The sequence below is a fragment of the Eschscholzia californica genome, unplaced genomic scaffold, assembly GCF_041429995.1.
Source record: "Eschscholzia californica isolate CP2 unplaced genomic scaffold, dmEscCali1.0.p SCAF_4, whole genome shotgun sequence".
Taxonomy (NCBI): Eukaryota; Viridiplantae; Streptophyta; class Magnoliopsida; order Ranunculales; family Papaveraceae; genus Eschscholzia; species Eschscholzia californica.
This window is the reverse complement of record NW_028238461.1, coordinates 57,298,225-57,321,091: the sequence shown is the minus strand read 5'-3', so window position 1 is coordinate 57,321,091 and position 22,867 is coordinate 57,298,225. Positions and strand designations below refer to the sequence as shown.

Sequence of the window (22,867 nt, the reverse complement as noted above, 5' to 3'; positions counted from 1 at the left end):
TTTTTTTTGAAATCCTTGCCTAGTTAACTACACACTATTGTATTTTCTTATCCGATTGGCGAGAGGTTAAACAATATCCTTCACAAACACATGAAGTTGTATTCAAATCCATCACCTGCTCACAGCCGCGTCACTTATAGACTTCACTTTAGCGTCCAACCACTGGGCCAGAGACTAGTTTAACCTTCTCTCATTTGTCAGACCATTTAAAGTCTTCGTAGGGATGAGGGGAGGGTCTCGCCTCTATGTGGATCCCCCACCGACACCATCTACATACATTAATTACAAACTATTTAAAGTCTGCATAGGGGTAGGAGAGGAACTCGCCACGAACAAAATCTACATACATTAATTACAAACCATTTAAAGTCTGAATATGGGTAAGGTGAGGATCTCGCCTCTCTGTGAATCCGCCACTGACACCATCCACGTACATTAATTAAACAAATGTAAATTTAATGTCAAATATCTTATGGCAAACGTGCTCACCAACTACCTACCTCCAGGCTCTACTCTCTAGGTATACCATGGGCCGCGGCCCAAAACCCGGTGACATACTGGAAAATTCCGGGTAAAGATTGACTGACTCGCTTAAGACTGACTGACTGACTGACTGACTGACTGACTGACTGACTGTGTGGTCTTAAATTTGACACTCAAACTCCCTTTGGCTGGCCGCCTTCATTTTTCCTCCTAACTAGTAAAACAGAGTACCAACCACTCTTTTCAACATCTCCGGCGAGAATGGGTAGTAGTAACTCCGGCAAAACCACTGACATCCATGTCGTAGCTATACCATATCCAGGTAGAGGCCATGTTAACCCCATGATGAACATCTGTAAGCAACTAGTTTCAAAAGTAGGAGGAGGTGACAAAATCAGAATCACTTTCATTGTTACACAAGAGTGGTTTGGATTTCTTCAATCGGAGTCAAGACCGTCTCAGATACAGCTCCACTCAATCCCAAACGTTATACCTTCTGAACTTGTTCGAGCTCTCGACTTCCCCACTTTCTTAGAAGCCGTCTATACAAAGATGGAAGGTCCCATTGACCAGCTACTAGACCAGCTACTTGAGTTCTGTCCTCCGGTGTCTGCTATCATTGCTGATACATATATGACTATGGCAGTCTCGATTGGCAATCGGAGAAATATTCCGGTGGTTTCCCTTTGGACAATGTCACCTTTTGTCTTCTCTGTGTTCTTTCACTTGGATCTTCTTTCTCAGAACGGACATTTCCCTATCGATCTATCAGGTATAATTGAGTGGTTTTTATTCTCTAGGTTTGTGTTGTTCTTTGAGCCTAACAAATGTTTTTTTTTTTCTTTTTTTTTTTTTAACGTGGAGTACTTATGACTTTTAAGCCTATGAGGGTGTAGGCCTAGTTCTTTTGATACTAGATCGTCTTTCTCTCACGTGGGACTATTCTCATTGTCTGAATTCCAGAGACATATATTACCTTTTTTTGGAAAGAAAATTGTGAATGCCAAAAACCCTAATTGTAATTTTGTGTAGAACATGGAGATGAGATGATAGACTACATTCCTGGAATTTCTCCTACCCGTTTAGCTGATTTTCCGACAATTTTCGATGGAGTTGGTTCGAGGGTCGTTGGTCGAGTCATGGAAACTTTCGACATGGTAAGGAAAGCACAATGTCTTCTTTTTACTTCATTCCATGAGCTCCAAACTGAAGTTGTTGAAACTTTGACGGAGTCACTTCCTTTCCCAGTCTACTCAATTGGCCCTTCTATACCTCACATTACAATTGGTCATACTGAAGATCAAATAGTACCGTTCTCAGATACCGCTAACATCACCGAAGATCATATCGAATGGCTAAACATTCAGCCTAAAAGCTCTGTCTTGTATGTTTCTTTGGGTAGTTTCTTATCGGTTTCGAAGGAACAAATGAATGAGATTTTGGGTGGGTTGGAAGATAGCAGAGTTCGATACTTGTTGGTCTCGCGAGGAAGTACTTCATCAGGTAGTGTGGGTGATGAGAAGATGAATTTTGTGGTCCCGTGGTGTAACCAATTGAGGGTACTTTGTCATTCTTCAGTTGGAGGATTTTGGACTCATTGTGGATGGAACTCAACCCTTGAAGGGGTTTTTGCTGGTGTACCCATGCTAACTTTTCCTATATTTTTCGATCAACTCCCCGATAGGAAGCTTATTGTGGATGATTGGAAAGTTGGGATGAAGGTTACTGGAGCAGAGAGATTGATTACAAGAAAGGAAATTGCAGAGATTGTTAAGAAGTTCATGGACTTGGATGATGACGAGAGTAAAGAGATGAGGAAGAGATCTATGGAGCTCAAGAAGAGTTGCAGACATGCATTGACCAAGGGTGGATCGTCCGATACCAACCTCAATTCTTTCATTAGAGATTTTCTAAAATGTGATTTTAATTGACTGGGCAACTGCTTTCTTTTGAACCAGAATCGACTAATGTTCATTCAGGTTCTACTATGTCATCTCTTGGATTATATCTATATGATTTTAATATTCACCGACTCACTGTATATACTTCATATCTAACTTTTGTTTTTAGCAAAACGAGTAGCAACCATTGGGAAATCAATTTGCACATGTTTAGTTTTGAACTTGGTGTACCTCATTTAACCCACCTAGGTTAAGCAAAATGGGAAAGAGTGAATGTGTTTGCCCAAGGTCTCAAGATTAAATATTAAATGAAAAATGATGCTCTGCCTGGCTGATTTCCCGGCCCAATTCCGGCCGCACTTTCTCACTCCACAATGATCAGAAACCAGCCCTTAAGACCCCAACCAGAATACAGCTCTCTGAATACTAGCTTCCCCTGGGTTTTGTTTCCATTATTAGGATAACTCTCTCAAAGTGTCATATTCCGGCAACATGACCAAAGTTACGGCGGAACCAACTAGTTATCACATTGTAGCCATACCGTATCCGGGTAGAGGACACATCAATCCAATGATGAATGTCTGCAAACAGCTACTAGTATCCTGTAATAATGCAGCTGTCGTCAATATTAGATTTACCTTCCTTCTAACAGAAGAATGGGTTTCCTTCATTTCCGCCGAGCCAAGACCACCTCAGATACAACTCCTTTCGATTCCAAACGTTATACCGTCTGAGCTGGTACGAGGACTAGACCATACTGGTTTCTTGGATTCAGTATGTACAAAGATGGCAGATCCGATTGGGCAGGTCCTGGACCAGTTACAACTAGATTCACCTGTAACTGCTATTATAGCTGATACAGTATTGTCGTGGGCGGTTGCTGTGGGTAACCAGAGGAATATTCCGGTGGTTTCCCTCTGGACGATGTCTCCATCTGTGTTTTCGACGTTCTATCATTTTGACCTTCTTATTCAAAATGGGCATTACCCGGTTGATTTGTCAGGTATTTATTTCACTATAGTCCCGTTCTTATTCGGTTATTTAGAAGTTCCATAATGCTATGATTTTTTTTGTAAATAACTAGTATTACTTAATGTCTGAGAACAAGGAGACAAGGTAATAAACTATATTCCTGGAATCACTCCTACACGTTTAGCTGACTTGCCAGTGGGAATGCACGAAAGAGTCTTGGGCCGGTTAAGGGAGGCCTTCGCCTGGGTACGTAAAGCACACTCTCTTCTCTTTACTTCCTTCCATGAGCTTGAGACAAACGTAACAGAAACTTTAATGGCACTACTTCCGTTCCCAGTCTACACTGTTGGTCCATCCATTCCTCATGTTACAATTGGTGCTCATCACGAGATAGAAAGAGATCCAACAATTTATAACAAGAAGGAAGAAGATTATTACTTCAAATGGCTTAACTCCCAGCCCAAAAACTCTGTTTTATACGTTTCATTCGGTAGCTTCCTCTCAGCTTCAGCACATCAGATGGCAGAGATTTTGGCTGGGCTTCATGAAAGTGGGGTTCGGTACTTGTTGGTTAAGCGTGGAGATGATGATTCACAATCACTAAATCATGTACAAAATTCTGACAGGACTGAGACACGGGGTTTAGTTGTGCCATGGTGTGACCAATTGAGTGTACTTTCTCATTCTTCTGTTGGAGGATTCTTGACTCATTGTGGATGGAATTCGACACTTGAAGGAATATATGCAGGAGTACCCATGCTTGGTTTTCCTCTTGGCTTAGACCAAATCTCTGTCAGGAAGCTAATCGTTGATGATTGGAGAGTTGGGATGAAGGTAACTGGGGCAGAGAAATTGGTTACAAGGAAGGAATTTGCAGAGATTGTGAAGAAGTTTATTGACTTGGATGGCGAAGAAAACAAAGAGATGAGGAGAAGAGCAAGTGAGCTAAAGGAGAGTTGCAGACAAGCTATGACTAAGGGTGGATCTTCTGATACAAATCTGAACTCTTTCGTTAGAGAGATTATCACGAGCCACGATTAGTAAAAAGATCCTTCATGAAGGATACTCTTTACTAGATGGGAAGATATTGTAGTACTCTGGAATGTGATCCTAATATTTACTCGTACTATGAATTATTATGACAGAAGAGATGAATAAAGTTGGGTTTTGGGTAAATAACTTCAGCAAGACTATAACAAGCTTCTGACCGTTTTCTAAAAAACGAAAGGAGCGAAAAAAATCAAGGACAGCATAACGAATAAAAATCAAACATAAATATAAAGAGTCTTCTTGTTACTCTTTCTTTATTCCCTAGTTAGTTGGAGGCCGAACAGGATAAATGCTCTCCACAATATTTGTTAATTCACAAGAACAAGGATGACTAAAAAACTTCTCCTTGCCACTTTTATTCCCTACTAGTTCTCCTAGACTAGTACAATCAATCAACTCCTTCTCCCTGTCGATAACATAAATAAAGAGAGCTTCTTTGTACTTGCCTTTTGTTGCGATTATCATGTTTGTTCCTGGAATTGATTTAAAATACGTCCACCCTGTGGCATCGAAAGGTAATTCACTCGTCTCTTCTATCCACCTACCACTACTACTACTATTCTTATTCTCATCCTCAATAAAAGTCCAAATCTTCATCTTTGTCACCTTCTCTTTTTCAAAACGACAAAACCTTTTCTCTACTAGTCCTAAATGGCCATCCACTTCCAATGAAGCATCAAACTTACAAATCTTACGAAGACGACGATCATTGATAATGCTATCAGGGTATCTTATCACTCTGAACTTCTCCCTTTCAATATCAAATTCTATTATGCTTTCAACCGATTCCTCCATATTCACTATAGGTCTCACCAGCCAGTATAAAGAACCATTCGCGTAAGTGGGTCTTCTGTAAAGACCTTCCATTGAGGGGACGTTGTCGATTGTTCTCCAAGTATTATTCTTCTCACCAACCGTCAATACCTCACAGTATGTATGGCACTTGTTCCTCTTCGTCTCCGTCTTCGGAGGGACATTTTGTCCACATAATCAATAATTTATGTTTTTCGGTAACGGGGTCAAATCCAAATCCAGTTCCAAATAAAAGAGGGAGATGGTTATGGTTTTCCTTTCCAAAGTCTGATTCGAAAAATGATGTTTCTTCTCTAGTGAAAAGAATCTGTCATCGTCAAGTAACATACAACTATACAAGACCATAATTAGACCTCAAATTATGTTTATTTTCAAACTCAGGTGGAGAACTTGTCACATATTCAATACTATTTTTGAAGAAATCTAATGTGAAGAAACTAGTTCCCTGGTCTGGATGTGAAAAACCGATAAGGAGTTTCTTGTTGAGTGATTTTGATGATTGGGAACAGTAGTATAACGAGATAAAGTGTTTGTCTTTTCGAATTAGAGACAACCAACTCTTACTTACGCACTTAAAACGCATCAATGACTTTGGTGGAAGTTTGCTTAATATTTCTAACATTACTTCGTAACACATATTATTACCTCCAAGAGCAAATGATTCAACTAATTAATTCATTGAGGTATAAAAAAAACAACACCACCACCACCACCACCAATGAATCCATTGTTTCAACCAACTCTTACTTCGCACTTAAAACGCATCAATAACTTTGGTGGAAGTCTGCTTAGTATTTCTAACATTACTTTGTAACACATATTACTACCTCCAAGAGCAAGATGGGTTGTTGAAACAATGGATTCATTGGTGGTGGTGGTGGTGGTGTTGGGGTCGGCGGCAGGATCCAGTGGTTGTTGTGGCGGCACCACCACCATCTTCAACTTTTTTGTCATCGAAAAAGTTAGTTCTTTCTTTATTTGAGTATTTTCTCTAGCCTCTCAACACTTTCTTGACCAGATGAAACGTCGAGATTTATTAACTGAAAATTTGACAAGGATGGTAGACACAAAGCACCAGTGGTCTAGTGGTAGAATAGTACCCTGCCACGGTACAGACCCGGGTTCGATTCCCGGCTGGTGCATCATACAATTTTATTTATCTTTTTCGTTTTTTTGCACAAATATCGTTTTTTGAAGAAGATTATTAGTACTTCAAAGCAACAAATGTGACCAATTGGGTGTACATTCTCATTCTTGTGTTGGAGGATTCTTGACTCATTGTTGATGAAGGATATATATGCAGGAGTACCCACGCTTGGGTTTCCTCTTGGTTTAGATCAAATCTCTGTCAGGAAGCTAATTGTTGATGAGTCGGTATGAAGGTAACCGGGGCACAGAAATTGGTTACAAGGAAGGAAATTGTGAAGAAGTTTATGGTCTTGAATAGCGATGAAAGCAGTGCGATGAGGACAAGAGCAAGCGAGCTAAAGGAGAGTTGCAGACAAGCTATGGCTAAGGGTGGATCTTCTGATACCAATCTGAATTCTTTCATTCAAAAAATTATCATGAGCCTCTATTTATCATGGGAGCCGCAGCGAAATTGTTATTCTTTCCGCAGTGCCTATTAGCACCCAGTCAGCTCCCTGCCCTAATATTACTATTCTTTCTTTGATTATTATTCTTCTCTTTTTTTCTTCCTCTCTTCTTCGCATTATCATGGAAAAATCTTGTCGAAACCCGTCATCATCGATCTACAATGAGGAGTAAGAGAGAAAGAACCTTGATTCCGAACTCTTGATCTAAAATCACCATTAAAAATACTCTCGGGATTGAATCAATTCCCCCTTAACTCAATCTCTTGGCCCTGTGCCAATTGATCAATCCCCCCTTAACTCGATCTCCTGTCCCGGTGCCAATAGAAAAAGAAGTCAAAATGGCCTTACTCAATCTCCTCTCCCGGTGCTAATAGAAAAGGAAGTGGAATCTTTGGTTATTTGAATTGGGATTATTAGGGTATAAATAAGGTAGTGTAATTGGGCTATAGGCCAGGTTATGTTTGAGTGGGCTATAGGCCAGGTCATGTTAGAGTTTGAGTGGGCGGGTAGCAAGCTTATCACATGTTTGATGTATTCAATGTCAATTGTACGACAATGTAATCGGTTTCCAAAAAAAAGAAAAGGAAGTCAATCTCCCAGTTATCATAAACGCTCGGGATTGAATCAATTGATCGATCCCCCAATAACTATTCTGATTTATCTTTTTAGGTTAAAAGATTGGGGGGGAAAAAAAAAAAGGTTAAAAGATTGGAAATCGGAAGCAGCGATTAATGTCGATCTCAGCCAACGAATTCGTCCAAGGTATTCTATTCATTCATTCAACTCAAATTTAATTTCAATATCAATCAAAATACTTGTAAGTAGTAGTATTATCCTTTTAGCATTCATTCATTCATTCATTAATTATCGGATCTGTAATATGGTCAGAAAATGGCAATGATAGCGATTCAGAAACCATTTCAGATGACGGTCATGAACAAGATTACTACCAGCCAATTTCCCCAATCGATGACGATCTCGATGATGATGATGATGAAAATATTCTTCAAGTAGTAGATTATTCCTATGAAAACCCTAATTTTGAAATCAATGGTGTCATGGGAAACGGGATCAACAATCTAGATCTGAACGAGGACGATGATGAGGAAGCTGAAGAAGAGGAGATGATAGTTGAAGGTTTGGATTCAGAAATATCTAGGGCTTATAGAGAAGATGAGAACAGAAGAAACGCACCATTGAGTGAAGAGAATTCGAGTAGGATTATGAATGCCATGCGTGGGATTTCGCTTCAAGGAGGATTTGCTCCTGATTGGATCAGTCATGTCCCTGAAGATCGATGGATCGATCAGCTCAGGAGATTAAGACAACCACCTTCCTCCACCACCCCTAACTAACTAACTAACTAGAGTTTAGGGTTTCCAGATGAATCATCTTCTCTCAATTTTGTTGTTGAATTTATTTCCAAAGTAACCTACCAATCATCATGGAAAGTAAGTAGAATATTTGTATGGGGGTTTTTATGAATGAATGAATGAAAGTTTTCCAGAGTGATGATGATTGTGTTGAAAATAAGACATTAATAAAGTGAGTTTGTAATGTTTCTTCAACTTCCCCCATTCTTATACTTCTTGAAGTGATGGAGAAGATGGAACTTGTGCTTGATCATGTTATGTTGTTTTGTCATGCTATTTTCATGTGATTGACATAGTACTAGTAGTAATAGTAGTAGTGCTGGTGGTGGTGGTGAGACATTCCCTATAGCAGTTTTTGTGATCAATTGGGGTGGTAAACTACTTCCATAGGTTTCCTCCTGTTGGACGGAGAAGGGAGCTTGATTGCAAGACCCCCCATCCGTCTTCGAGCAAAGGCAGAAGTCAACCTTAGTGATCCGATGGTGCCGAGTGGAAGAATCGTCGTTCAACGAATAAAACTTTCTCTATGGATATAATATAATGATCTTCCCCAGAGTTCACATAGACGGGAAGGTTTGACTTCAAAAATTAGAATATATTGGTTTCTATAGACAAAAGGTTTTTCTTAACACCTGTCATAGAGATGTGATATGACATGAGTTTTTCTTTTCTCATTGTTCTTTCTACATGACAATGAAAATTAGAAGAATCTTTGTAAATGATTGGGCAGGTCGGCAGGTGGGGATGATGAGATGTTTTTTCTAGTTGTTCACTTAATAATAGTATGTGACTTGTACGCACGATCTTCTTTACCAACTTGTAGAAATGTTTTTAATACCTAAATTAATTTATTAGTTGGTGGATAAGTTGAAAATGAAATATGACCAAATGAAGTCTTTTATGTAGCGCTAACCTAAAATGGTGATTAGTGGTTGGTTGCATCAGTCACCCACCTTCTCCTACTTACCTGTTCCTAGGGGTGGGAATTGGGCGGGTATGGGCGCCCATGGGCACTTGAAGCATCGGGCTGGGCGGGTCGGGCACAAAATTTCAATGGCTATTAGGGTAAGCGGGTTAATCGGGCGGGCAATTTTAAAATTTGCCTTGTCCATTACCCGCCCAAGCCCATTAAGAAGCTCGGGTAATTCGGGTATGGGCGGGCGGGTAGCGGGTAATCTCGTGACTTGAAAAAATTCACTTTTTCCTTTCCTTTTATAAAATCTCCAAACACCTTTCCTGATTCTAAAGAGACAATGTGAGATTAAAACTAGACATTATTTGTATTGTTTCTTTTAGGAATTTAATCTCACATTGAAAACTAATGAAGAATTCTCATGAGATATAATAAAACTTATCCCACTTTTTGTTCCCTCAAAGCCAAAAACTACTTCAGTATTCAACTAGGAATTCTCTTGGGCCACTGGAAATGCATTGGGTTCGTGTGATTGCCCTTAAACATATTTGTTTACCATCTCAACTAAGCCTAGCAACATGGACGGTTGGGCTTCATCAACCCATAAAGTTGATGTAATTTGGTTGGTTATCAATGGGTGAGATTAAGTGGGTGCGGGCATGGGCGGGTGCGCGGGTAGAGGTTTTAACCCATGCCCGCCCACCAAAATTTGGCGGGCTGGGCGGGTTGTGCCCGAGACGGGCGCGGGCGTCCATGGTCCTCGTTGGGCTCGGGTGCCCGTGGGCGGGTTCGGGCTTATGGGCAAAATTCCCACCTCTACCTGTTCCTACTATTATATTAGAATTTGGTTAACATTTCATGTCTTCCTTTTGGTTTCTTCACTTCTAATCCAAGTCACCCCACCCTTACGTACATTATTCTTTTTCATTATTGTTCTTATGTCTCACTTCTTCTTTCATTATTTCCTTTTATCTAGAACTAACATTTTGGGAAACACACAATGCCTTCAAGAAGAAATAAAAGAACAAGTGTTATGATCACAAAATAGAGAGTAGTTGTGTCTGGTGACGATGTCAAAAAATGGTTTATCAGACATGTTCTGAAAACCGACAATGAAACTTTCGATTCAACCGTTTTTTCTTTGTGTAACTTTCAATTCAATTGCTCCTGTTTTATGTGGAAATCTGACATGTGTATAACTTTTGGAGAAGTAGACGCGACGTTGTTGTAACTTTTTTAATATTTTTGTGGGTTGGACCGAAAATGAATAATGAGGGGAAATCATGGACTATGAAACGTGGTTAAAAGTCTGTCGGGATTTCCAATTCACATGACATTTATTGGGTCCATGTTAAGAGTAGTTATTAATAGAATCTGGACCATTAAACGACTGACTGAGAGTCTTTTGAAAGAAGAGTTGTTGTTCGAAAAACGATCAGGTGGGCAAAAGAATCAGAAAATTTGGGGAAAAGAAAAGAAAAGAAGAGAGAAGATGAAATGAAATCCCACAATATCTCTCGTCTTGTAAGAAGAATTCGTGCCCGAAGTCGTCTTTCTTCTCCTTACTTGCTGATATTCAGTTTAATAGGGTTTATCGTCTTCGTCCTCCTTCTCTCCCGCCACGATTTCAAATCTATATCCAATAAACATGATCATCATCGCCGGGAACAACAACAACAAAAAGAATTATCATCAAATCATCAACCATTAATCTCATCAGGTGAGTTCTACTTTATAATTTCAAATTGGAATGAAATTTGAATTCGAATTCTTCAGAGGTTTAATCCCATTATGATTTGTTTTTTGGTGATAGAGGACAAGTATGACGATAGACATATCCAGAAGGAAAGGGTAGGGTTGAATCATGATGCGGTGGTTGTTGCCGGAGGAGGGATTAGTGTTAGTAGTGATGAAGGTGAAAAGGTACTAACACTAGTAGTTGGAAGAAGAAGAAAAGAAGAAGAAGAAGAAACAGGGGAATATTGTGACGTGTTTAGTGGGAAGTGGGTAAGAGACGATTTGAATCGGCCTCTTTATGAGGAATCGGAATGTCCATACATACAGCCCCAGTTAACATGTAAAGAGCATGGAAGGGTTGACAGGGAATATCAACTCTGGAAATGGAAGCCTCACTCTTGCTCTCTTCCTAGGTAGGTTCTTTCTTGCTACCCTCGACTATCTTCATTCTTTTATCTTCATTCTTATCCACTTTCCCCAATTTCTTATTCTTGTTTAGAGAAAGAGAGTAGATAGACAATAGATGATAATGGTAAACCACATCGGATTTTTTTCTCACGGCAAATAGGATTTTTTCGCGGAGTCTAGTTAGCTTTTCGGGTTCCCTCGCATTATACAGTGAAATAAATGCTATAGGCAGCACAAACTTAGCTATACTCAATAGAATTATTGACTTTGGCCATTGAGGTTGAACTTTATGAAAATTAGTATAATAACAAGAAAGTCAGAAGATTAGTGGAGAAATTTAGATCTATAAGAGGTTTTTTTTTTCTCAAAAAAAAAAACTTGTGAAGAAGAAAAAGAGAAGATCTATGAAAAAAAATAAGTTGATACTTTGCAATCCCGCAAGTGTGGCCAGGCCACATTCCCAGACCGCAATAGTCGGTCGGCCAGGATTGTGGACGGGCATAGAGTCAATATTCTTGTAAAAAGTTGAGGGAAAACATGTTGAGTTTCCTATGTGAGAATGATCTCACCTAGAAATAAGTCACAATTATAACTATGAATATTGCTGCGGTTGTCAATTGGTTTTGGGGTTGAAAATAGGCACATTTAACATCCTATATATAGCCTACAGGATTTGATTTTTCTTAATGCCAGTACCCTATAATCAAATTGGGGTGCCTATAGAATTTTGCCTTGGAAAATCTGGAACATATATATGTATGCTGCGAGGAAGGGGGAGCAGGTTTATATCTCCCAAAATGAACTAAACTTGAATATGATGATGGTCCATTTAAGTGCTGCCTTTATGAGTTGTAGTCAGCTCACATATATTTAAGAAGAAAGGGTATGACTTGTGAGTTTTGGTGGTTGTATTTGCCGCCATGACTGATCACATTATTTTATATTTTCATACTCAAGTAGCCTAATTAGAGTTTGGTTAGATATCACCAAAGCATAATGTATGGATAATTCGAGTAGCGGAAACCATTCTGTACCTCAATGACATATCTTGTATATATTTACACAGTTTCAATGCGACTAGGATGCTAGAGGCGCTTCGAGGAAAGAGAATGATGTTCGTTGGTGACTCTTTGAATCGGGGTCAGTATGTTTCAATGGTGTGTCTCCTACACAGATTGATCCCAGAACATGCCAAATCCATGGAAACGTTCGATTCTCTCACAGTCTTTACAGCTAAAGTATGTTGAAAACAGATTATATTCATACCATAAAAAACAGCAGTAGTTTCTTAAGCATATTCCTGATTTCAACTCAAGGATGACTAGTTTTCTTATATATATCTGGATTTCGCTTCATGATTGTGTAGGAGTATAATGCGACGATCGAGTTCTACTGGGCTCCATTTCTTCTTGAATCAAACTCTGATAACGCTGTCATCCATAGAGTGAACGAAAGAATCGTACGAAAAGGATCAATCAATAAGCACGGTAAATTCTGGAAGGGAGCTGATATTTTGGTCTTCAATACATATCTATGGTGGATGACTGGCTCGAAATTTAAGATATTGTAAGATATAGCCTTAAATTTTGAATTTCCACGCTATCTATCCTATTTCGATCTATACAATCTTATTTGATACAAATTCAATTTCTTATCAGGCAGAATGGGTCTTTCGAAGACGGAAAAGACATCAAACTGATGGAGACAGAAGATGCATATCGAATGGCCATGAAAAGTATGGTAAGATGGTTAGAGAAGAATGCAGATCCAAAGAAGAGCAAAGTATTCTTCACAAGCATGTCACCTTCCCATGGCCGGAGTGTTGACTGGGGAGGCGATAAAGATGGAAATTGTTATAATCAGACTAGTCCGATAGAAGATCCTTCATACTGGGGAAGTGGTTCGCGAAAAAGCATAATGAGTGTGATTGGAGAAGTATTTAGTAAATCAAAGGTACCCATAACATTTCTAAACATTACCCAATTATCAGAGTATCGAAAGGATGCACATACATCGATATACAAGAAGCAATGGAGCCCGTTAACAGCAGCACAGTTAGCGAATCCAGTAAGTTATGCTGATTGTACACATTGGTGTTTGCCTGGATTGCAAGATACATGGAATGAGCTCCTCTATGCCAAGTTCTTTGGTACATAGAAGAACGGAAGAAGGATTCTCGGTTGATTTGTATTATTTGTTGAAGCTATATAGGCCAATCTGTTATGTTGAGTACATAGCATTTAACTTCAAAGGTTAAGCTTTCTGTTTAGAAATCTTCATCAAAGAAATAGATTTTTCGTCCTCAAGCCTAACTTTCTCTTGTTCAATCTTGGTTGTCTCATTATACATTTGCTCAGTCAGGTTCAGCTTAAGGTAGCTTATGGACCTCAAGCAAGGTATAGCCATCCCTGAGCGCCTTTCACTTGGGCGCCCACTTCACTGGGCCGCATGGGTTTTGACTTAAATAGCTATGTGATGCCTATAGAATTTCTCTTAATCAGATCAAGTGTTATTTCATGGTCAAATGTGCCCCTTTCCCTCGAGCCCTCTTCTTTGTTGAAACCCTCTACATTTGGCTCAAGGGATCGTGATTAACACTATGGAGAGGCACGATGAAAGCACCCAATATGATCCTTTGATATGGTGATTACTGCTAACGGTGACTGCTGCTTGTGTCTTTACTGTAGGGTAACGGTAGAAGAGACTACAAGTCAATGTCTACTGCAGACCTACACAAAATCAATTGTCTCTATTTTTTAGTTCATCTCTCTCTCTATGTAGACTTTTCATTCTTGATAGAAAGTCTAGGGTGGGTTACTTTTGTAGTCTCTTCTATTATTTTTCTTTTCGGGAGGTGTCAGAAAGAAAAAATTCTTGACTTGGTCATTTTCACTGAAAAGACAGTTTTTCAAAGTTTGACTTTGATTTGGACCGCTCTTTTACCCGTGTGGCCGTGTGACTCATCGAGTCAAGGATTTTGTCAAAAATCTTTTTTACACTTAGCATTTCCATTTTCTATAACCCCCTTCTCGTCTCCATTCTGTCTCTCTCCCCTTTATCTTCCGAGGAGACAAAACAATGTGACATCGGCAGCCTCTTCCGTGCCCGTAGCAATCACCCTAAGAACAAAGCAATTCATATGATTGTTGAGAATTGAGAGAGATGCAAGTCGTTGGGGGGTGAGAGGAGGGTGGAGTCCTTGATGGTATTTTGTGTATCAACTTGCAAAGAATAAAGTGTTAGTTGTTTGGGGCTCAACTCAAGTACCTTCCAACTTGAAGACACTCATCATCTTCACCCTAAACAGAGAATATGGTGCAGACAGTTGCATCTCTCTATGTTCTTCTTATTCACACCTACCAAAACCAAAATCATTCCAACTTTTCTCTTTCTTAGATTCTTTTACATTTTCATGAACGAGTTGCCACAACATGATTTTTTTTTTTCTTTGTCCAAAATTATGCAACCCTAGACCTATTTTTGTGTCATATATGGGTTGTCCTAATCCAATATAGTAAAAGAAAAAGAAGATGGAATCAGTGCTTCTAAAAACCCCACTTACCCACTGCTGCTGCTAGTATCTTCGATTCCGACATCCATATTGATGTAGACTGCTTCTCTCTAATGACCTCTTGTACTCTCAACAACTATGCATTTTTGGATATATAAGTTGAAATTCTTTCCTTTTTTTGTGTGTCAATCTAGTTAGTTCTCTTTATCCATCCTCTAAAGACCATTCAAATAGGTACCAATCGATTTCCTTTTATATATTTTTTTTTATTCTGCTATTGATGAGTTTGCGTCAAGAATCATGTTCAAAGATACAATATTTTACAATATTGTCTACTAGTTATACTCAACATATGATGCTGAACCATTTTCTAACCTTAGTGGGGGTGTAACAATAGTTAAACTTTAACTAAGTATGAAGTTATATATTTTAATTAGGATTTAAAAAAAAAAAAGGGTAGGGAAATTGAAAAAAAGTTAAGGATGAATGAACCCCCGGCCACTTGTGTGATTTTGGATTCTATACTAGTTCTCGAACTTACTACTAGTTGGTGGAGGTGGGTGAAAGGCTGAATAAAATACATGTATATAACTTATTAGTCTGATGGATGTCATGAACCTCTTGTTTAGTCACTACTCCATGGTCCTTTGATCTGGATTATACACTTGCATTATCATATGCCATTAAGAATATACTAGTAAAATATAATTTTTGTGGGCTAGCTCGATAGGATGTTAAATACTAGTACTAATTAGGATGTGGTTTTGTTTGGTTTCTTTTAATGGATTTATTTCATTTTGTCCCTCTTAAGATTACCAACTCAAAGAATGACCAGTTTGAGATGTTATATATATGTGGTTATGACTAGAAGGAGAAAGGGTCAATACTTTTAAGAGGCGTTTATTATAAGGCCCAAAATGTTGGAGTCAAGAGAGGATCTGGCCCAGTGGTAAATAATAATGAGAAAAAAACCCACTTAGTAAAATTACCCCACTACCCACATTTATAAAAAGAAAAGACTATAGCGTCCTGGCCCAAATTTTCGAAATCTTTCCCGCCCAAAAAGAGGAAGCAGTCCCATAAAGTCAGACGCATGCCTTTTACTCTCTCATAGCCGAACATAAACGTTTCATTTCATCTTCTCATTTTCTCTCTCTAAAAAACCAAAAACCATCTTATCTCTCACTGCAAATCGTTTTTGAGCTTTAATCTCCATCATCTCTATCAAAAATTCGTCTGAAATCTAGAGAAACTAAGGGTATCTAAAATCTTTTGTTAGGGTTCCGGTTTGAAAAAGCTTTTTTCATCGGTTCGATCTTGGTTTTGTTACTCGATTTTTAGGGTTTTGGTTTTGTTACTCGATTTTTCATCGGTTCGATCTTGAAAAAACTAGGGTATCTAAAATCTTTTGTTAGGGTTTTGGTTTTGTTACTCGATTTTTAGGAGAAAAAGAAAGAGTTACTGTTGAATACACAACAATTTTATGTGGGTGTTTCTTAAGATCTTCATCATGTTCAACAAAATCAAAGATTTTGATGTGTTTTTTTGTCTTAAGATCTTCATCATGTTTCTTAAGATCTTCATCATGTTTCTTAAGATCTTCATCATGTTTTGATGTGTTTTTAACAATATAGATTTTTTCTTCAGAAATATTTAATATGTAGAAACATTTAGGTCTTCTCAGAACACATTTGATATGTTTTAACAAATTTTGTTCATTTTGGATGGTTTGTTCTTCAGATCTACATATAAAAGATCCTGGTTTAAACATTTCTGGTTTTTGTGTTACTTTATGTTAGATTTATTCCTATTCTTTGTTTTCAAAACTTGAGGGTTTGTTTTTCAAAACCACAATACATTTGTAAACAAGTTCACATGTTGAAGATATTTTGAGTTCTGTTTCAAACATTTATGGTTTTGTTGTAGTTATTTTGGTTTTTAACCTAGACATTCAGGGGTTTGTTGGTGAATTTTGGGTTCTGTCTCAGACATTCAGGGGTTTGTTGGTGAATTTTGGGTGTTTTACTGGGTAAAAAAAATTTTGTTCTCTGTTGCATTGGACCTCTTTGTCTATACAACATTCTTATTGTCTGAAACATTTGTAAATATGTTTTTTTGTTGAAAGATATGTGGTTTAGACATACAAAATTGATTGTTTGCATATAGTTAAATGTTCATATCTTGTCTGTTATTGTTTGTTTGATGATTCTAATTGTACTGATATTTGGTTATTTGTCTGATGCAAGGAGACATCTGCTGCTGCTAGAGGCAGAAAAGATAAAGCAATTGCGAAAGACAACAAGAATAAGGACCCATCAATACAGTTTAAATGTAACTTATATTTTTAGGAGCAAATCAGGTAACTAAAACAAACATAGTTATGTTTTTTCCGAGCATATACTCATATGCTCTAAACATACTAAAATATGTTTTGTTTTACCCGTAAAAATTCAGTGTACATATCCCTAAATTATGTTTATCAGATGAGTAAACTTTAACTTTGAAAACATATAATTTTTCTAAAAAACATAATTTCATTTGTTCTAAACATATCAACATGTGTTGTCTCTATACTTTGATGTGTTTATATATCTACCGGAATGCTACGGAAGAGGTAAGAGAAGTCTTGGTTGATAAAACCTGTTATTATTTGAAACATCAGTAAATATGTTTGTTGTTGAAGAAATATGTTTTCAGCAGTCAAAATGAGTTGTTTGCATATAGTTAAATGTTCATAACTTGTATGTTACTATATGTTTAATGTTTTTTAATGTAGACAATTGATTATTTGTCTGCTGCAACGACAAATCTGTTGTTGTGCGAGGGTGAAAAAAGATCGACATTAAAGAGAAAGTCATCGTTGAAGTAGATAAGAAAAAAGGGACATCACAATCTAACATATGTTAGAGGATTGGAGGATTAAGGTGTCATGGTGTAGATATTTTTGTGAACAATTTAACATATGTTCATCTGTATCGATATTTTGAAAAAAACAAAGTTTGGAAAATGTAAACAATAGATAAAAAATGAGCTCGTATGATCTGCTGGTGCTACTTGCAATTTCGGAAAAGCAGGAACAACTTAATCTTTGCTTGGAGCATATATATTTGATAGATAGATTGATTTTATGTTCTATATTTAGTGGAAACAACATATTTTACAGATTGATATTTTAGGGTTCTATTGAAGATTTTTAGTGTTTGGAACACTTGTTTGTTTTCTTCTTTACATTTAAGTATGATTTTTTATCATGGTTGATTTGCCTTTTACATTCATTGATATGTAATCAACATTTTTTATTATTCAGAAATTTTTACGCTATGGTAACATCAAAGAAAATCACTAAAAATCCAACTATGACATCTGCTTCATCTAAGGCAAATCGGGTAATTTCGGAAACACTTTCTTTTTTGATGTCAATAAATTCAGATATGTTTTCATTTTGGATGAGTCAATTTCTTTTTTCATGTAAACATATTCAGATATGTTTCCATTTTGGATGAGGCTATTTATTTTTGGATGTCAATAGAGTCAGATATGTTTCCATTTGGATGAGGCTATATATTTTTGGATGTCAACATAGTCAGATATGCTTCCATTTGGATGAGGCTATTTATTTTTGTATGTCAACAAATTCAGATATGTTTCCATTTGTGTGAGCCAATTTATTTTTGGATGTAAACATATTTAGATATGTTTTGAAATACCTAAAATGTGTTACTTGCATATGAAACTTTGTCTGCATTAGCCAACATATGTCCCGTTGTGCATGAAACATATTTTAGTATGTTCAGATAATAGGACCTATATTTTGTGAAATATTTTACTTTCTTCAGATAATAGAATCGTTTATATGTTCTTCAAGGTTAAGGAGGAGCTGGAAGCAGAGAGTGAACAAGAGACAAGATTGTTACAATTCAGTGAAAAGTTGGTTCTTGAAGTGAATACGGAAGACAATATAAAACTTGTCGAAGAAACTTAATATTTGGTGGAGCAAATTAATAGTTGCTTAGAGCATATCTAGATTTGTTTAGATAAATCTATTTCTATTTTGAAGTTGTAAATTTTCTTCATGCAAAAACTAATTTGTTCGGAATATTTCTGAGGTTGTAAATTTCCTTGGAGCATATATGAATTTGTTCGGAAATAAATAAATTATTGAGAACAAACAAAGATTTGTTCAAACAAATCTTTGAAGTGGGAAATATTTTTTATGTTATAATAATATACTCGAACACAAAACTAAATTTTAGGGAGTTCAGAAATAAAAGTTAAAACATCTAAAAATTAGGTAGAAGGCAAAATAGATAATATTCATAACAAAATATTGTGGACAATCACAAAGGATAATTTGTCTTCCATATTCACTTGAAGAACCAACTTTTCACTGCATTGTAACAATCTTGTCTCTTCTTCACTCTCTGGTTCCAACTCCTCCTTAACCTTGAAGAACATATAAACGATTTTATTATCTGAACAAAGTAAAATATTTCACAAAATATATGTCTTATTATCTGAACATATTAAAATATGCTTCATGCACAACAGGACATATGTTGGCTAATGTAGACAAAGTTTCGTATGCAAGTAACACATTTTAGGTATTTCAGAACATATCTGAATATGTTTACATCTAAAAAGAAATTGGCTCATTCAAATGGAAACATATCTGAATTTGTTGACATCCAAAAAGAAATTATTTCCGAAATTAACTAATTTGCTTTTAGCACATCAATTTCTTTCTCCAAACCTGCAAAGAAGTAAAATAAAACATGAAATCTGAAAAACATGAAACATTAATGAAAACATACAGATGAACAAGAAAGTTTTATCAAAATGAAAGGCTTTCACTCCTCCATCAAATATTTGACCAATATGAGTAAACACAGGGCCCCAAGATTCAGATACTAGTGGTCGGTCCCTCAATGGTGCCAGATCTGGCTGTAGGTCAACCTCCATATGCAAGTGTTGTAGAAAAAATGTCTTCAAATTAATATATATTCTGAGAATACATAACTTTATGTTTCTGAAAATGCATTGGTTCGAAGACAAATCCTAACAAACAGACAAAAACAAATTTTATGCATCATGATTCAAATGTAATGTTCTTAAAAGGGAGAGTTTTTATGTGAAACACGCAGACAATATTTACTATCTATAAACACAACAATATATGCTTCCGTAAACATAAAATAATCTGAACAAAAAGATTTGTGTTAGTGGAAGTGGAAATATGTTCATGAAATATATGAAAACAGATAACATGAAAGCACAACAAGGTGAAAACATGAGTATATACTTCCGAAAACAGAAAATACTCTAAACAAATGAATTTGTGTTTGTGGAAGTGAAAATATGTTTCATGAAATTTATGAAAACTGAACAGATGAAAATTATGAAAACATAAAACATATTGGGTGTTTCTTAGGACATAACTTGTTGTGTCACAAAATATGAGTGTAAAAACCAAACGAAATTTCAGATACACAAAATTTAAAGAAAACGCAAACAGTATTTACTACCTATAAACAAAACAATATATGCTTCCGTAAACATAAAATAATCTGAACAAAAAGATTTGTGTTAGTGGAAGTGGAAATATGTTCATGAAATATATGAAAACAGATAACATGATATCACAACAAGGTGAAAACATGAGTATATACTTCCGAAAACAGAAAATACTTTAAACAAAGGAATTTGTGTTTGTGGAAGTGAAAATATGTTCCATGAAATTTATGAAAACAGAAAACATATTGGGTTTTTCTTAGGACATACTTGTTGTGTCACAAAATATGAGTGTAAAAACCAAACGAAATTTCAGATACACAAAGTTTAAAGAGACGCAGACAATATATACTACCTATAAACACAACAATATATGCTTCCGTAAACATAAAATAATCTGAACAAAAAGATTTATGTTAGTGGAAGTGGAAATGTGTTCATGAAATATATGAAAACAGATAACATGAAATCACAACAAGGTGAAAACATGAGTATATACTTCCGAAAATAGAAAATACTCCTAACAAACTGACAAAAACAAATTTTATGCATCATGATTCAAATGTAATGTTCTTAAAAGGAAGAATTTTTATGTGAAAAACGCAGACAATATTTACTACCTATAAACACAACAATATATATTTCTGTAAATATAAAATAATCTGAACAAAACGATTTGTGTTAGTGGAAGTGGAATATGTTCATGAAATAATATATGAAAAACAGATAACATGAAATCACAACAGGGTGAAAACATGAGTATATACTTCCGAAAATACTCTAAACAAAGGAATTTGTGTTTGTGGAAGTGACAATATGTTTCATGAAATTTATGAAAACAGAACACATGAAAATTATGAAAACAGAAAACATATTGGGTTTTTCTTAGGACATAACTTGTTGTGTCAGAAAATATGAGTGTAAAAACCAAACGAAATTTCAGATAGAAATGAAGATGAAGAACAAAGAAGGTTCAATGAACAAAACATGGTTGAACAAAACATGGTGTTGATGATAATGATAATGATGATGAAGATGAACACAAACTCTCTAAAAACTAAAGAAGGTTCATGGAACAAATCATGGTGTTGATGATAAAGATCATGAAGATGAAAAAAAAATACAGAAGAAGAAAGAAACTTTTATGTTTCGAAAAAATAAAGAAGAAAGTTTTATGATGTTTTAAGAAAACGAAAAATTTACAGAAGAAGATGAAGATGAGTGTTTATGATGTTTTAAGCAAAGTGCAAAGAAAATGAAGATGTAGATGAAGATGAGGGTTTATGTTGTTTTAAGCAAAATGCAAAGAAGATGAAGATGAGGGTTTATGATGAAGATGAAGGGATGAAGATAAGGAAACTCAAACCTGTAAATATTTCCGGATCCGTGTAGCTTAGTAGTTGTTAGAGAGATACAGATGAGAGAGAGAAATGGAAGGAAAGATTTCTTTCTCTTATGGAGGATAGACCAGATATAGGAGAGAGAAAATGGATGGAAAGTTTTGAGGAGGGAAAGAGAAAGTTTTGAGGAGGGAAAGAGATATAAATGGAAGGAAAAAACCCAGGCATCTTCTCTTACATATATATATAAGGGTATAAGAGGGATTATTTAAAGTAAGGGCTTCCTAGAGATGGGAAAAGTGACCTAGGGATCCGAAATTGGGTTGGATTAGGATTATTTTTGAAAAAATGGATTTTGCAACTTATAATAATCTATGGTGGGCCAAATCCTAGTTATAGGGTCATTTTTTGGACTTTTGAGTAAAAATTTCATACTTTTAACTTCCAAGTTGGCTGATTTGATTGATTTTCCAAAGTTGGTGAAAAGCAATAGCAAATCAACAACTTTCTCTTTGGCCCAGTTCTCTCTTGATGGACTTTCTTACTCCAATTGAGGCAGTTGTTTTTTTTCATTTGGTTTCGTCATATTTTTTTTTCTCTATTGTATCATTTTTGCTGGTAGTTAAGAGGGATATATAGGTGTGTGTGAGAATCTGGCAGGCACAAACACGCATGTAGATAATTATGTATCAGAGTCGGTTGGTATATTCTAGGCAGACATGGATGAATTTTTTGTAAATCCCTCGTGTTCAAAGTATGTCAATGCCTACTAAATGAGTCACGTTCCTTGGGCATTACATGTGGTGATATTAGGTTTTCAGTTTTAAGTTGCACATAATAAACGAACAGAAGTTTTAGTATTAAAATTTCTGCTAGTAACCTTTCATATTATTCTAGATTTAACTCTTATAAATCTCTTCTAACTACTTTAAAAACACTATAAAATTCAATTTAACAAAATGAGGAACGAAATTACAAAATTGAAATGTCATACAATAGACAACTAAGAATGTTACGCTTTGATCGTTATTTTAAGTGAAATGTCTACTTCTTTACCGTAATTATATTTCGTTGAACTGATTGGTACCACACAACTCGGACGGTACTTGAAGTCCTCTAATAACCATTCCTGCATACTAAAACGTAGCCGTCCGGGATTATTATCGTCATCGGGTTCATGTGTCCGTGATACTTCATCGGACTCGGATGACTGTGACTGGACTTTTATGACTGTGACTGGACTTCTCTTCTTACCCTAGGAAT

The 22,867-nt window shown here is 36.4% G+C and overlaps 4 protein-coding genes and 1 non-coding gene across 5 annotated transcripts; all 5 read left to right on the top strand.

Moving 5' to 3' along the window:
• Window positions 1–588: 588 nt before the first annotated feature.
• LOC147546758 (UDP-glycosyltransferase 87A2-like) lies at window positions 589–2,519 on the top strand. Its single transcript, XM_086632646.1, has 2 exons — window positions 589–1,255; window positions 1,516–2,519. The coding sequence occupies exons 1-2, from the start codon at window positions 745–747 to the stop codon at window positions 2,412–2,414; spliced, it is 1,410 nt and encodes a 469-aa protein (XP_086488772.1). The 5' UTR covers window positions 589–744; the 3' UTR covers window positions 2,415–2,519.
• On the top strand, window positions 1,516–4,532 carry LOC147546757 (UDP-glycosyltransferase 87A2-like). The gene is made up of 2 exons (XM_086632645.1): window positions 1,516–3,387; window positions 3,487–4,532. Exons 1-2 carry the CDS (start codon window positions 2,877–2,879, stop codon window positions 4,395–4,397), a joined length of 1,422 nt encoding a protein of 473 aa, XP_086488771.1. The 5' UTR covers window positions 1,516–2,876; the 3' UTR covers window positions 4,398–4,532.
• Window positions 4,533–5,718: 1,186 nt separating this feature from the next.
• LOC147546755 (uncharacterized) lies at window positions 5,719–8,382 on the top strand. Its single transcript, XM_086632647.1, has 5 exons — window positions 5,719–5,902; window positions 6,122–6,307; window positions 6,790–7,196; window positions 7,403–7,576; window positions 7,703–8,382. The coding sequence occupies exons 4-5, from the start codon at window positions 7,546–7,548 to the stop codon at window positions 8,167–8,169; spliced, it is 498 nt and encodes a 165-aa protein (XP_086488773.1). The 5' UTR covers window positions 5,719–5,902; window positions 6,122–6,307; window positions 6,790–7,196; window positions 7,403–7,545; the 3' UTR covers window positions 8,170–8,382.
• TRNAG-GCC (transfer RNA glycine (anticodon GCC)) lies at window positions 6,291–6,361 on the top strand. The gene has a single exon. It is a non-coding gene; the product is annotated as a tRNA-Gly (tRNA).
• Window positions 8,383–10,099: 1,717 nt separating the features above from the next.
• Window positions 10,100–13,551, top strand: LOC147546754 (protein trichome birefringence-like 33). Its single transcript, XM_086632644.1, has 5 exons — window positions 10,100–10,820; window positions 10,914–11,250; window positions 12,312–12,483; window positions 12,612–12,811; window positions 12,904–13,551. Exons 1-5 carry the CDS (start codon window positions 10,598–10,600, stop codon window positions 13,400–13,402), a joined length of 1,431 nt encoding a protein of 476 aa, XP_086488770.1. The 5' UTR covers window positions 10,100–10,597; the 3' UTR covers window positions 13,403–13,551.
• The last annotated feature ends 9,316 nt before the right edge of the window (window positions 13,552–22,867 follow it).

Excerpts from the sequence above, each read along its gene's own strand:
- LOC147546754 (XM_086632644.1), top strand. The coding sequence starts at position 10,598 with ATGAAATCCCACAATATCTCTCGTCTTGTAAGAAGAATTCGTGCCCGA. Across the intron at positions 10,821-10,913 it reads TCAACCATTAATCTCATCAG|AGGACAAGTATGACGATAGA; the intron begins GTGAGTTCTACT and ends TTTTGGTGATAG. Across the intron at positions 11,251-12,311 it reads CACTCTTGCTCTCTTCCTAG|TTTCAATGCGACTAGGATGC; the intron begins GTAGGTTCTTTC and ends ATATTTACACAG.
- LOC147546755 (XM_086632647.1), top strand. The coding sequence starts at position 7,546 with ATGTCGATCTCAGCCAACGAATTCGTCCAAG. Across the intron at positions 7,577-7,702 it reads AGCCAACGAATTCGTCCAAG|AAAATGGCAATGATAGCGAT; the intron begins GTATTCTATTCA and ends TAATATGGTCAG.
- LOC147546758 (XM_086632646.1), top strand. The coding sequence starts at position 745 with ATGGGTAGTAGTAACTCCGGCAAAACCACTGACATCCATGTCGTAGCT. Across the intron at positions 1,256-1,515 it reads TTTCCCTATCGATCTATCAG|AACATGGAGATGAGATGATA; the intron begins GTATAATTGAGT and ends AATTTTGTGTAG.
- LOC147546757 (XM_086632645.1), top strand. The coding sequence starts at position 2,877 with ATGACCAAAGTTACGGCGGAACCAACTAGTTATCACATTGTAGCCATA. Across the intron at positions 3,388-3,486 it reads TTACCCGGTTGATTTGTCAG|AACAAGGAGACAAGGTAATA; the intron begins GTATTTATTTCA and ends TTAATGTCTGAG.